This window comes from Galeopterus variegatus, unplaced genomic scaffold (genome assembly GCF_000696425.1).
Source record: "Galeopterus variegatus unplaced genomic scaffold, G_variegatus-3.0.2 Scaffold8278, whole genome shotgun sequence".
Taxonomy (NCBI): Eukaryota; Metazoa; Chordata; class Mammalia; order Dermoptera; family Cynocephalidae; genus Galeopterus; species Galeopterus variegatus.
Window position 1 is genome coordinate 36,411 of NW_007734389.1, and position 14,977 is coordinate 51,387.

Genomic DNA, 14,977 nt, shown 5'->3' on the forward strand with positions numbered 1-14,977 from the left:
TTAATTTGTCCCAATCATATAATTTCTCATTAATGCCAACCATTCTCTTGCCATTAATATAACCTCCAGTAAATGATGTTTGCCAACTTAAATTAGGCTGCAGTTCATATTTAGTCATGAGCGGTGCTTTTGGAACATAGGTTGGTGTGGTCAATTTATCATAAGGGGATAATTTTAAATTGTCCAATTTACTCGGCTCCTCTGTGGGAATGTTTAGTTCAATGACTGTAAAATTATTTGTGTTATTTTTATAATCTTTTGGGAATTCAGAGAACTGCCACGCTAACCAATTCCTTTTTCTCTGCATCCTCACCAGCATTTGTCATTAGCAGCTCTCCCTCCAGCGGCCCTGCCAGCTCGGAGAGGGCAGCCCAAGCTGACTCCTTTAGGATCCTGCCATGGCGTGGACTGTGCCAGTTGTGGGCACTTGGTTACCCTTCCCATTTGGAAACTAACACACTTCTCTTCAGGAGTTATTCTGGAATTATTACACTGATATTTTTTAAATTTCTCTGTATTTTTTTCTTCTGGAAATCTTATAATTCGGATCTTAGACCTTCTAGACTAGTTCTCTAATTTTATCTTTTCTTTACCATTTTTAATGTTTTAAATTCTTACTTTAATTTATCGGTGATTTCCTCAACTTTGGTATAAACTTGTTCACTTCTGCTATCATATTCTTAATTACCAAGAGTTCTTTTTAATTAGCTGAATGCTCCTTTAGAAATATATTTTCCTGTTCATCTTTCATCTTTGCAATATCTTATGTTTTTAATATTATAGTTTTTTCAATATATAAAATTGCTAATACATATTTGATATATCTTATAACTCACCCATTTCAAGTTTTATATTCAAGATTATTTTAGTTAGTTGACTTTCAAATCATCACCATAAACAGTTTTAGATGATTTACATCACCCCAATAAGTGCCATCGTATCTGGTAACTGTTAATTCTCATCCCCCCTACCTTCCCCCTGCTTAAAGGAGAGGCAGTCACGAGTGTACTCTCTGTCTCTACACATTTGCCTTGTATACATGGAATCATACAGTATGTGGTCTCTTGTATCTGTCTTCTTTCATTTAACATAATGTTTTTGAGGTTCATCCAAGGTGCAGCACACATAAGTAGTTTGCTCTGTTGCTAAATAATATTGTCCATCTCTTTGCCAGTTGAAGGACATTTAGGTTGCTTCCAATTTGGGGTATTACTAGTAATGCTGCTAAGAACGTTTGTGTGTAAGTTTCTGTGTGAATATAAATTCATTTCTTTTGGGTAGATACCTAGGAGTAGAAGTTTTTACTTTATGTTTTAAAATTCTCTTCTCCCTCAATGGTCTACCTTTCTTACAGGGTTTTTCAATTTAATTATTTTTAATTTAATTTAATTTAATTTAATTTTTATTTTAATTTATCAATATAGTTAATTTTGGGTTCCTTTGCCAGTGCCTCCTTGCCCTCCCTCTTTCTCCCCCTCCCCCATCGACATCATATCTGTTCACTTGTCTTAACAAGATCAAGGAATTGTTGTGATCATTGTGTCTTCTTCCCCCCACCCCTGTTCATTTGTATATTTACTTATTTATTTTTATTAGCTCCCACAAACAAGTGAGAACATGTGGTATTTCTCTTTCTCTGCTTGGCTTATTTCACTTAATATAATTTTCTCTAAGTCCATCCATATTGCTGCTAATGGTAGTATTTCTTTTTTTGTTTGTTTGTTTGTTTGTTTGTTTTAATAGCAGAGTAGTATTCCATTATGTAGTATTCCAAATATACCACATTTTCCTTATCCACTCGTCTGATGATGGGCATTAGTCTGGTTCCAACTCTTGGCTATTGTAAACAGCACTGCAATAAACATGGAAGTACAGGTATCCCTTCGACATGATGATTTCCATTCCTCTGGGTATATTCCCAGTAGTGAAATAGCTGGGTCATATGGTAGATCTATCTGCAATTGTTTGAGGATCCTCCATACCATTTTCCATAAAGGTTGCACCATTTTGCAGTCCCACCAGCAGTGTAGGAGGGTTCCTTTTTCTCTGCATCCTCACCAGCATTTGTCATTCTCAGTCTTCTGGATATTAGCCATCCTAACTTGAGTGAGATGGCATCTCAAAGTTGTTTTGATTTGCATTTCCCAAATGCTGAGTGATGTTGAGCATTTTTCATGTGTCTGTTTTCTTCCTGTTTGTTTATTTTGGTATCTATGTGAGAATACTCCAAAAAGTTCCTGGAAAAATAGAATTAAAAGATAATATGAATCTTTCCATGAACTTTTTGCAGTACCTTCATATTCCATTTCCATGTTAGAAGCTATTTTGGGATAGCAGGGAATTTTTAGTTATCTTCTCTTATTTAAGAGTAAGAGACATAGATTGAAAGCTCTGGGTGATATTCCTCTTATTGTGAGTTTCATGGTGAACTTACTGGATTACTGAACTAGAGAATCTCCCATATCTGTATATTCAGCCCTTTTTATTTGGCTTCATCAGATTCCCTGTGGAAGACTATTCCAACTTGCTGCTGAAGGATACAGTATATAGAATATACCTTTGCACTTAGCTCTCAGAATTCAGTGTGGTACTCCTGGCCCTCAATTGTGTCCAGTGTCCCCTAGTCCTTAGACCATCTCCACTGAATACACCTCCAACATTTTCCAGTGTGGGGTGAGAGGCAGTAGCACAGCTTCTTGAACTGTTGGAGAGAATAGGGATCTGACAGATGTCAAGCAAGAACATATCAGTCTCCAATTCTAAATATTAAATGAAGTTTCCATCTCCTAAAATCTCGTGTCTTTCTTTAATTTGAGTAAGAGAAAATTGGCATTTTGAATAATGATGTGTTATATGAATTTCAGAACTTTAGTTCTTTTGTGCCATCTGATATTTGAGAGAGATAGTGGAATGTGTGAACCAATCTTACATGTCATTATATTCAGTAAGCTTTAATTCTGTGTTTTTATATAATCAGAAAAAAAGCTTCCCTTTTTATACAAACCCCAGTGTCTCTATTGGGTTAAGATTTAATTGATTTTTATTTTTTTTGGAGGCTTCCTGTTATCGGTATCCGAACCCTTGACCTTGGTGTTACAACACCACACTCTAACCAACTGGGCTAACAGGCCAGTCCTTTTTTTATTTTTGTAATAGAAGATTAAACCAAGAGATATTCACTTTAATGGTATTTTTACATCTTGCAATACTATGATTGAAGGTAGATATTTTTCATCATGTTATCTAAAATCGCTTAAGAACACACAGAATATACTCATTCTTTTAATAGGTGATAAGTAAAAACAAACCTTTTGCAAGATAAACTTGTACCCTTTCATGTATCAGACTATAATTATTACATAAATCAGCATAGTGTTATTTTTCCCTTATTTACCAGGAAAACAAAAGTAGAATTCAGGCCCAACTGTAGTGATCAGTGTGCGTTAGATGTAGAGTAACATTAATTTCTCTGCCCATTATTATATTTTGTTGCAAAAATGCTTGATGGTCCTGTTTATTATCTTTAATTATTTGTTGCCCTAATTTTTTTCTACATTACACAAAATATAAAATTTAAATAAAATATATGTATGAAAGATTAATTTAATTCAGTACAGGAAAACAGGGTGTATCATCTTTATTTAACTCAGTTTCCTTTTATTTTCCCAATGATGACGGTTTTTTATATAAGCTAGAGGTTTGGGAAATTATAAGCATTTTACTGAGGTGATCCTTACTTGGGATGGGCAAGAATTAAGCAAGATGTAGTCAAATATTCTTTGATAACAACACAAATACTGTTATCCTTTCTCTACTTAACAATGCAAACAGCACACAACAAAGTCTTTTAATAATACAAAATGACTGACATGGATATGGACTTGACCAAGAACAGGATTTACAAAGTTCAAATTCACAAAGACCATATATATATATATAAGAAAAGAACATAACAATAGTCTGTCATATGAAAATTTTCTCTGTACTTATTATGTCAAAGAAATGGTTTGTATAGACTGAATGTTTGTGTCCCCCCAAATTTCATATGTAAAAACTTAATTCCCAATGTGATGGTATTTGGAGGTAGGGCTTCTAGGAGGTGATTAGTAGATGAAGGGTCCTTATGTAAGAGGTCGTGGAGAGCTCCATTCCCGCTTCCACCCAGTGAGGATGCAGTGAGAAGGTGGCCGGCTCAGAGCCAGGAAGCAGGCCCCCACTACACGCCTGATCGGCTGGCACCCTGATCTCGGACTTCGTAGACCCAAGAACGGTGAGAATTCAATTTGTTGTTTATAAGCCACCCAGTCTGTGATATTTGGTTATAGCAACCCATACAGACTAAGATAATGCTTAATTGCTTAGGTGTGAAAGCACTTGTCTTTTCTTAACTTTTAATCAAATAATAATTCTTTGGATACAGTATTCTTAAAATGTCAGGCACAAATAGCCAAACCATCTTATGTATATATTTAACTGTCCGGAATGTTTTTCTCCAGTCATTCATTCCAGATTTTCTCTGATTTGGTCTTGCTCTTTGTGGTGTGAACCAAAGGAATCACAGCCAAAGAAAACTCATATTCAGCAGGAGAGATGGTAACAAAGCTTCGTTTAACATCCCTAAAACTACAGGGAAACCACCTCAGAAAAATTCCTCAGAAAAACTGAACTATTTCCTGCTGGCCTCAATATCCACTTATGGAAGAACCAAACTACACATTTTAACAAGAAAACAATCTAAAAATCTATGTGATTCATCTTATGCTTTCTAAAGACCTTTTTTATACATGGATTTGCTGATTTTTATCACAACCTGGTTTAATGATTATATTGACTGCTGAAATGCATATGAGTGATCTGAGCTTTACAGTTGAGGTAATTTTGCATAAGACCAAACACATAAATAGCTAACAAAATTTCTTTATAATTTTACATAAACAGCTAACAAAATTTCTTTATAATTTATAATAACTTTGAGGTGTTTATAGAAGAAAAATATTTCAAGTATATACACCATAATTTGTATTAAATAATTTTATAGATATTGATAGAATAGTGTGTTTGTTCCAAATCTTTATTTAATAAAAAAGTCTAATTTAAAAGATAATGCTTTTTACTAAGTATATAAAAACTACTTAGGACCACATGAAGTGACCAGATCAAAAGGTGGATATGTTTTCAGCTGCATACAATCACCAGAAATTCTCCCTCCATATTAATAGACTCTAGTTTGCTACTAAAATTATTGAGCTTTCCTCTGAGAAGGTCTGGCGCTACTCCTGGAGTTTTCTTTTGGCTTTAGAGTGGCTTTCAATCTAGAGATTGGGGAATATGGATTTCAATACTTACTAACTTTGCTTCGTTACAAATGCTAATGTGTGCAATTGAGGAAAAGATTAGAGATCTAGGTTGCTTGCCTTGAGAACTTATGTGTCAGAACTTCAAAGTTAATTAGAATTAATTTGCTTCCTGACAATCTTCTAGAAATGGCTAAACCTAGATCTACAAAAAGCATCCAGAGCTCAAAGTCCATAAACTCTAGAATAGCACCTAAGTGACAAAATTTTGTAAAATTCTGATTTGGCTTACTAAAACAAATAATTGAGAAGTTTTTCACTTTTGAGAACTTACACTACGTATTCAGATAATATTCTTTTTCACTTTCTCTGGCATCTTTCAGAAATCAATTCCAAGTTTATGAATGATTGTATTCATCAGATTAAACAACAAAACAAGAGTATTTTTGTATTTCCGAACCTCAGATGTAGTTTCTGAGATTCAGTCCTGTAGATTCCAATGGGGACATCTCCGGTAGAAGAACATAACTTCTGATAAAGTCTAGCATAAGTTCTGATCCATAAGTCATCCTCAGTTGTTTTAAAAAATATTAAACCCAGTGGTTATTTTTTACTTGCAAAAGGCAGAATTTATTAATATTTTGAAATCTCAAAGTAATATTTTATTAAGTGTTTATATATTAACTTTATTTATTGTACTCAATCTCAGCTTATCCTGGAGATTCAGCCAAACATAAGAAATCCACGTACTCAATTTGAGGCAGTATGACATTGTATTAGTTCAATATCAGTAGGCAATAGGGCACTGGTAATTGACTGGGAGATGTGGTAAACTACATGGAGACCTTTTTGAATGGTGCAATAATTGGAGGCTGCTACTGGTATTTAGTGGACAGGGTCTGCTGATGTTACAAAATTTAAAGTACAAAAGGCACTCCAGTACAAAAAATACTTGTCTTACTCAGTGTTCTAATAGCACCTATATTGAGAAAATTCTGTAGTAGAATAAGCACAGGTTTAAGACTTAGGAAACCTGAGTTCTAATCCCTCTTTGCTGCTTGTAAATCTGAACTGTTAGCAAATCATAGTATACTCATTTATAAAACAAAGGGGTTAAAACTGTATGATCACTGTTTTCCTACCAAGTATAGCATCCTATGCCTAATCCTATCAGTCCCAAATTGCCAGCTAGAGAAAAACAAACAAACCACAACTTGTTCTGAATTTTGTACAGAACAGGTATTTAATATGATTATTAATTAAAAATAATATGTTTTCCTCAAAAAGTTTTTAAGAAATTAAAAAAATTCAGGTGAAACTCTTTGGATACACATTAGAAAAAATAATATATGACATAGAAGACTTAGCCAAAGTACACGGTAGATGAATTTCAGAACCTTTTATCTGAACAATCTTCCATTCCATTGATTTTGGACGTACAGAGCAAAGAACCCCCGATCCTGGTGTAGTGTCCAGTCCCAGCAGAAGTCTGGTGATAGAAATCATATAATCCTTCACAAATGACTGCAATATAAACAAAGTATGTGTTTTTATATGTATGATCTGCTTAGAACAGCCAGGAGTGTGAACTTCTAATCACTTCTAAAATATTATTTCTCATAACACGTCATTAAATCTATGTAAAAATGAAATAATAATCTATCTTGTCAGTGACCTAAATAAAACCTGTACAGTTAAGCTGTTTGTAAGGAAATAAAGGAAGTAATTATTGTCTAGAAATATCTCTGACATGCTTACATTTTATGTGTGCTACTAGGCACGATAAATACATTTTTAGATATTTTAGTAAAAAATACAAACTGAAATAAAATGGTACATATCATAAGAACTTGAAAGAATAAAATTAATTTGCAATGAAATATTTCAACTATTTTTTGTTTTTAGGATTAAGCTCTATGTTAATAAAATAGATTTCTAAATTACATTTACCACTTGTTTTTGCACGTACTTTCTTTCCACACCATTCCATGCTAATTGTAGCCTTTTTAAAAAAAAAAATTGCATCATCACATTTCCCTGAAGTGACAGTACATCTTTCATATTGACAAGTTTGAAAGCTAGAACAGTCTTTACAGATACATAGACAACTTTACTAATAAAAAATTAAAGAAAATGTGATTGAAAATCATTACCGATAGTTCAAGAACCATTAGCAACTTATCAAAAGCCCTCCTGAAGAGAAATTATTCTCTGGATTTTACTAATTCTGAAGTCTGCAAATTAACTGTTTTTCAGTGATGGGTTAAAGCTAGTGAATTTTAAAAATGGAATAGAATACATTTCAGTAACATACAAAATAATACAGCAATACCAGCAGAAAGGGTAAGTGTTGTGAGATTTCTGCTTGTAATACACACATAAAAGTGCATGTTGGATTGAAATACAAAATATACTCTTTACTCTGTTACATTTTAAGAACTTTAAAAACTATAGTTCTAGTTTACTCTGTGCAGAAGCTTCACAAAACACCCAATTTCCTGTTTCTCTATTCACAACATAAAATTTGAAGCAAAAATGAAGAGGAAGAAAAAACTACTTCTTTCCACTTGTGCAAAACAGTTTTCTGTTTAACTTATATATTAGAGTTCCTCGTGAGACCTCATTTAAACATAAGATACTGTGGCTAAAAAAAAATCAAAAACCACTGGTGCATAATAACATCCAAGCATTTGGCTGCTATTGATATAAAATCTTCAGTTTCAACATTGCTCTTGAAACAAGCCCTTCCCTGCAATCTAATCTCTTTAAATTACAACTATCTGTGTGTTGTGTTAATGGTGTTTAAGGTGGGAGCCTTCCCTCCTGGAGTTCTCAGATAATGGGTCTAAAACTAATTACTAACTAGTCAATCAGAACATCTCTGACCCTTTCCCTCCTCAGTCCATCCATCAAATTTCCAACTAGGGCAAATAGGAGTATTTATTCTCCCTTGTGTTTGTTCTGGCACTCATCTGACAGAAGCAGATGGTTTCTGACATTGCTAGAGGCATACTCATGGACAAAATTAGCCCAAAGGCCAGCAGAAAAGCTTTAACTATTTTGGGATTAGTTTATTCAGTCAAGCAATCGTAGAAGAGGGTACTTAAATACATAATCTAAAAGAACAGGCACAATAAAATGCTTAAATGCTTAATTTAAGATTAACATTATCAAACAATTTAAAGCCCTGTGAATTTCTTCCTTTCCCTAAAAATATTTAGAGATTGTCTGATTACTTGAATCAGAGAATATTATATATTACTACAGTTCAGTTTGTGGTAGAGACAAAAAAAGAGTACATTACAGCCGTGTGAAAGAGCATCTCCCTGAACCTCACAGCTATGATAAAACGACACTGTTAACTCGGCATTCAGGAACAAACGTAGTGGTTCTTGGCTGTTGTAAAATCTTTTTTATATTTTTTGAAAATAGGCAAAATTAGCAGATGCTTAAAATGTCCTTGGTTTATCAGTTTTCTTGACATCAATTTGGTATTTTATGCCAAACCTGAAAAAAATGTGTACTATGAGAAATGATGACTTTTTATAACCTAGTATTTTTTTCTTATCCTTATTTAAAATCTAGTAATATGCTTGAAATAATATGCAAAATGTATTTAAATGTCACAATAAATACTGCAGGGCACTGCCACCAAAGAAGGCCTAAAAGTAATTTTCATAGATTTTTAAAATAATATTTTTCTTACAAAATATTTTATAGGCACATGTATGTTATTAAATACATGAAATAAAATATTGAATTACATTCAGAGCCAATTTTAAGTTAACAGCTCCATGAAAAACAGTAGAAATAGTATTCATTTAAATAAAATCTAAATGAAATAAGAATTTTAGAAAAAAAAAGAAATATTACATACCTGATACAGAAGAGTGTCCAACATACTGATGCTGAACACCCTCCCAGCAGCAAAAGGTAGACGAAACATAAAGGCCAAATTAGAACCTCTCTCCCGTTCTTTCTGTTCAGAAATTTGAGATATAAAAATTTGTGAGTTTTTATGTATTTCTGCCTAGGTAAATTTTCTTAGCATATGTGAGAAAAGATATTCTCAGTATATGGTTCTTAGCTATAAATGCATCATTACTTCATTTATAATTGTATTTTTAAAATATGCTTTTAATTTTTATAACCAAATTTTCCTAATCAATTTAAAAACTCAATTGTTACGAAGAGTTAATCCTTTCATACATTAATTATTTACTTCATATTTATTTACTTTTCATATATATTTCTGAAATGGTTTGAGGTGACAAAATAAAAGAAACAGGTAAAATAAAAATCATGTAATCAAATGTAAAAATTACTAAAGTCACATAATGTATCATAACAGAAGATTTACTTTTAAATATTCTCAAATGTTTAAAAAAATTGCTATGGTCCGAATGTTTGTGTCCCTGCCAAAATTCATATGTTGAAATCCTAACCCTCAAGGTGATGGTATTAAGAGCTGCAGCCTTTGGGAAGTGATTAGGTTATGAGAGTGAAACCCTAATGAAAGAGATTAGTGGCCTTATAAAAGAAACCCTAGAAAGACCCTCACCCCTTCCACATGTGCTATCTATGAACAAGAAAGCTGGCTTTCACCAAACACCAAATTTTCCTGCACCTTGATCTTGTACTTCCCAGTCTCCAGAACTGTCAGAAATAAACATCTGCTGTTTGCAAGCCACCCAATCTATGGGGCAGCCGGAACAGACTCAGACATTAACTACTCACTAGCTTTCCTTCATCTTAGTTTCATGTCTCCATCTGCCTCTTAAGTTGTGCCAGCCACACCAATGTGCAGCTAAGCTTCATGCAAAAATGTGTTTATGTGTACATGGGTGTGTTTGTTATGATGTATGGTGGTTTCTCTTTTAAAATTCCGTTGCTATTATCTTCCCTTAATAAATGAAGACATGAAAGCAAATGTCAAATTTGTTTAAGTTTGGAAGGAGCTTCTTAAGAATGTGAGTTAACCTTGTACTTAACAAACGGTAACCTCAAAAGTGCTAGTAAAGGGCATAAGGAAAAATCACGATTTGTAATAATAATATGCTCATAATAAATAATATTAAAAATAAAAAATAAATATTTAAATCTTGAAAAAAGGGAATACTTTTTAATTTAATAAACTCTACATTATCAATTAAAAATAAATGCTAGTTTCTTTTGTTGCCAACTTTCCTTTACTAGGAAAGATTGATACAGCTAAGCAAATAAGAAGTCAACCTTTACTTTTGAGGCAACAGAAGTAAGCCACTACTTCTAATGTAGCAAATTTGAGGGTCCCACAGGAAGGGAAGCCTCCCATCTCCCCACGCTAAGAATGGGAGAGAGGGCGTGCCACTCAAGGGAAGAGTCTTGGAGATAAACTTTGGCAACTGCTGTTCCTGGTTTTGATGATGATATGAGAGTGGCTTGACTCCTGGACGTCCCCTGGACAAACAGATGAGGTCGACATGGCTTACCAATAGCCAGGCTGAGGAGCAGAGGCCTTATTTCCAGCACTTGCATGGTGTCTATGTAGGTAAGCAGCCTGTCCACACTGTAAGAATATCCTCACTCGATATGGAGGGAGAAGGTAGGGTGAGAGACAGGCATGTGCTGCCCCATTTTTTGCCCATGTCCATTACATCATAATATATTCTCTAGTGTATTAGCCTAGGTGTCAGGAGTGTTTAAAAAGCTCATGGAAAAGATTTTTATTATCGTTTAATTCTATTTTTCTGTGAACTTTTTGAAGTGCCCTCATATATATATGGTGGGGTGAGGATCAGGGGTGCCCAAGGGCAGGCACAGATGGAGATCCAGATCAGCTGAGAACACTGAGCAAATTTCAACACGTAGAAGAAGACATGGTATAAGACATCATCTGAAAATCAATTAGGATAAATACTGAGAAAAGCCTTGATTTAGAAATTACAACATGATTCCAATCCCAGCCTGCTCTCTGCTCTCTCAGTGTATAACCCTCTAGTCTCCGGCTTTCAACATAATCTTATGTTTTACTAAAATGAATTCCCCATCATGCTTCAGTTTCAACATTGCTCTTGAAACAAGCCCTTCCCTGCAATCTAATCTCTTTAAATTACAACTATCTGTGTGTTGTATTAATGGTGTTTAAGGTGGGAGCCTTCCCTCCTGGAGTTCTAACTAGTAAATCAGAGTCAAAATTACTAACTAGTCAATCAGAACATCTCTGACCCTTTCCCTCCTCAGTCCATCCATCAAATTTCCAAATTTTATCACTAATCCATGTAATTATCTTATTATTTCCTCTTCTACATCCTATTGCTACAACATTTGTCAGGGCTTAAATCTACTATTAATTTTCCAATCTCAAGTCTTTTGTCACTCTAAATCACCCCACACAGTGCTGCCAATTAATCTCACTAACAATTCTGACAATGTCATTTATTGTTCCTAAATCTAAGCTCAGTTTACCCTACAATCAGATTTTCAGGACATGACTGAACACAGAGGCAGAACTTCTGTGAAAAAGCAATACTTCTTCATGAAAAGGGATTGTCCTAAGAATGTCCTGGCAAACAAGATCAAATCAATGACAAGCCTAGTGGATCAGGGTGAGTGATATTTGGTGTTTAGTGGTTTCTTTCACTTGGATTATCCCCGGTCAATAATTGTCTGACTGAGAAGGTACATTTTCTAAATCCAGTGAAATGCCTGCTAACTTTAATAAAGACTTAACTAACATTTAAAACTTTCTCTTTACTATTCACCTACATTCACGTGATACTACAGTTCAATCACATTATATAGCACATTTACTTTTCCAAAAGAAAACATTCTTTGGTTCAATTACATTCCCAATTTGCACATTATATTTTCAAACACAGAACTGTTACCCTTTGGAAATGAACCCTTCCTATCTCCATATATCTGAATTCTATGGGTAAGCATCATTTTATAACAAAAATACTAATTGAAAGTAATTCTGTTCATTATTAAAGGACCCAAACACTAATGTATTCATTTATTTATTAAATTAGTCATGTAAATATGTGTTGAGAAGCTACTTTATGTAGGGCATTATCCTTAGTGCTAGGAATACAGAGTTCTTATATAGAACTAATAAATTCTTAGTAGTTAACAAAGAATTAGTATGTGTTGAATATGGGCCAAAGAATTATTATGTGTTGAATATGGAATTTTTAAGAAAGAATTCATAAAACCATGAGTGGTACCTATAGCAAAACAGGCAAAAACGCTGGGGTGAGTGTAAGTAACAGTTCTACAGTCACAGATACTTTGGAAGGGCACCTACCTTATCCTTTTGGTGAAAAAGTGAGAAGCTGAATTGGAGGTGATGTCTAAATTGAGACCTATAATTGAGTAGAAATTAGCCAGGAAATCTGGGAGAGTGAGTGATAAGTAGAAAGCTATAAACAGAAGGCCCGGCATGTGCTAGAACCTGAAAGTGTAAAAAGCCTGAAAGACTCGAGGAACTAGAAGCAATTCCATAAGATGACAGCATAGAGTCTGAGCGTGTGAGCTGGAAGGAGAGGTCAGAAATGGGACTGGAGCAGGCACCACGGAACAGACCTTAAAGTAACCACGAAATAGACCTTAAAGTACCAGCGTACTTTTGACAAGAAAGGGGATGCCATTAAGAATTACACCAAAGAACAATGATATAAATTGAAACTGTCCCGGGAATAGCAGTACATATGGTCACCCTACTTTGAAACCATGTGAAGGACTTTGAATTTCATCTTAAGGACAACGGGGAAAACTAAAGTATTTCTAAGAGGAGGAGTGATATGATCATATTTTTAGAATGCTCCCTTTGATGACAATATGGAAAATGGATTGAGAGTGAAGAGGGCATGGGAAGTGCTATGGGTTAAATATGTCCCCAAAAGCTCATGTAGTAGGAACTTGACCCTCATTTTAACAGTGTGAAGTGGGTGAGAAATCCAATTATGGTATTTGAAAGGTAGAGCCTTTAAGAGGTGATTAGATTGTGAGGACTGGGCCTTCATGAACAGATTGATCCATTCATGGTGTAATGGGCGTGGTTCTGATGGCTTTAAAAGGAAAGCAAGTGCGAAATTTAGCTCACTCTTGCTCAGGCATTTCTATGAACATGTGACATCCTATGTTGCTGTGGAGAGTCATCACCAAGAAAAAGGCGCTCACCAGTTGTGTTCCCTGGACCTTGAACTTCCAGCCTCCAAATTGTAAGATATAAATTGTTTCTTTTTAAATTACCCAATTTCAGATATTCTGTTATAAGAAACAGAAACAGACTAATACGGGGAGACTGAATAAAATAAATTTGGGTGTTAGTGCAGCAATCCTAGTGAAAGATGAAGTTACATTCCACTCTTACATTTGCAGAAACAGATCTTATTCAAAATATATTTAGACATTAAATTCTGAGAGGATATGATGAATTAATTTGATAGTAAAGTAGAGAGAAGATGAAGATGATACTCAGGTTTCTGGATAACTGGGTAGATGATGGCACCTTCTGTAAAACAAGAAGTGTGGAAGAAGAGCAGATCACAAGTTAAGATTTGAACTTGAGTTTCAATATTTGTGGAGATGTCCACCTGTTAAAAATATGGATGCAACAGACAGCCTACCATTCAATGGTTTGAAGCTTGGGTTTTGGAAACACATACAAGAGTTTGAGTCAAGTGTTGTCGCTTACTAGTTGTAGGACCTTGTACAAGTGACTCAAACTCCCTCTTCCTCAATTTTATCACCTGTGAAATGGGACTCACATTGGCATCTACATCCCACTGTGATTACAATAAATATACAAGAGAAGACATCTAAAAATATTGTATACATTAAGCACTTTATAAATACTATTTTCTATTATTATTAATTCTTTGAATATACTAAATCATGTATCACCTCAAAGACTTTGTCTTGCTTTCTCTCTTCCTGTAATGCTGCTTCCCAAGCTTTTACTGGGCTAGCTTGGTGTTTTCACTGTAGCTCAAATACTACCTCTGCAAAGAGGCCTTTATCACCTTATTTAATGTAGGACTTCCCCAGCTACTCTTGAATATAACCTGTTATTACTTTCATAGCTCTTTTAAAATCTATGATTCCTTGTGGATTTTTTTTTGTTTGTTTTTTGTAAGATCTATTAATTGTCTGTCTCAGCTAAACCATAAGTTCCAAAAGGGCAGAGACCATGGTTTTGCTGTCTGTTACTTAATGCCTAACACAGTGCCTGGCACACAGTCAATAAAGTTTCATTGCAAAAATGAATAAATTTGTTTTACTTATAGTAGCTGCCTAAATAAAAAAAAAATTAGTGCATAGTTTAAAGCTTATAATATTCATATGCAGGAAGCAAGCAACAAACAATTCACTCAATACCTTTCTCTTCTCACTTCAGTTCTTTAATGGAGGTTTGAAGATGTAAATAACTTTAATGTTCATGCTATTCGAAGTTCTTTTATTTTAGAATTTCTTTTGACTGTTGAGTCTTGTGAGATACAATAGATATTTCTATTAGTAATTCTAGTACAAACATACATAATGATTCCTTTTTATTAAAGCATATTTTCTTCCTGGTAGAATTCTTCATTCAATTGAAGTTTCACTGATGATTTTGTGTTCTCCTAACAATTACTTACCTAAAATACCTAAAAGAAATCATTACTTAAAGGCTTCAGACAGTTTAGTACACTTGGTCC

At 34.2% G+C, this 14,977-nt stretch overlaps 1 protein-coding gene across 2 annotated transcripts in view; it reads right to left on the minus strand.

Moving 5' to 3' along the window:
• The window catches only part of LOC103608305 (potassium channel subfamily T member 2-like), a 74,759-nt gene that overhangs the window by 19,332 nt on the left and 40,450 nt on the right, over positions 1–14,977 (minus strand). For both annotated transcript variants that reach the window (XM_008592751.1, XM_008592752.1), the window contains exons 3-4: positions 9,172–9,273; positions 6,735–6,818 (exon numbers count right to left, since the gene is read on the minus strand). In XM_008592751.1, coding sequence (XP_008590973.1) covers positions 6,735–6,818; positions 9,172–9,273 — 186 coding nt within the window. The remainder of the gene's footprint in view (positions 1–6,734; positions 6,819–9,171; positions 9,274–14,977) is intronic.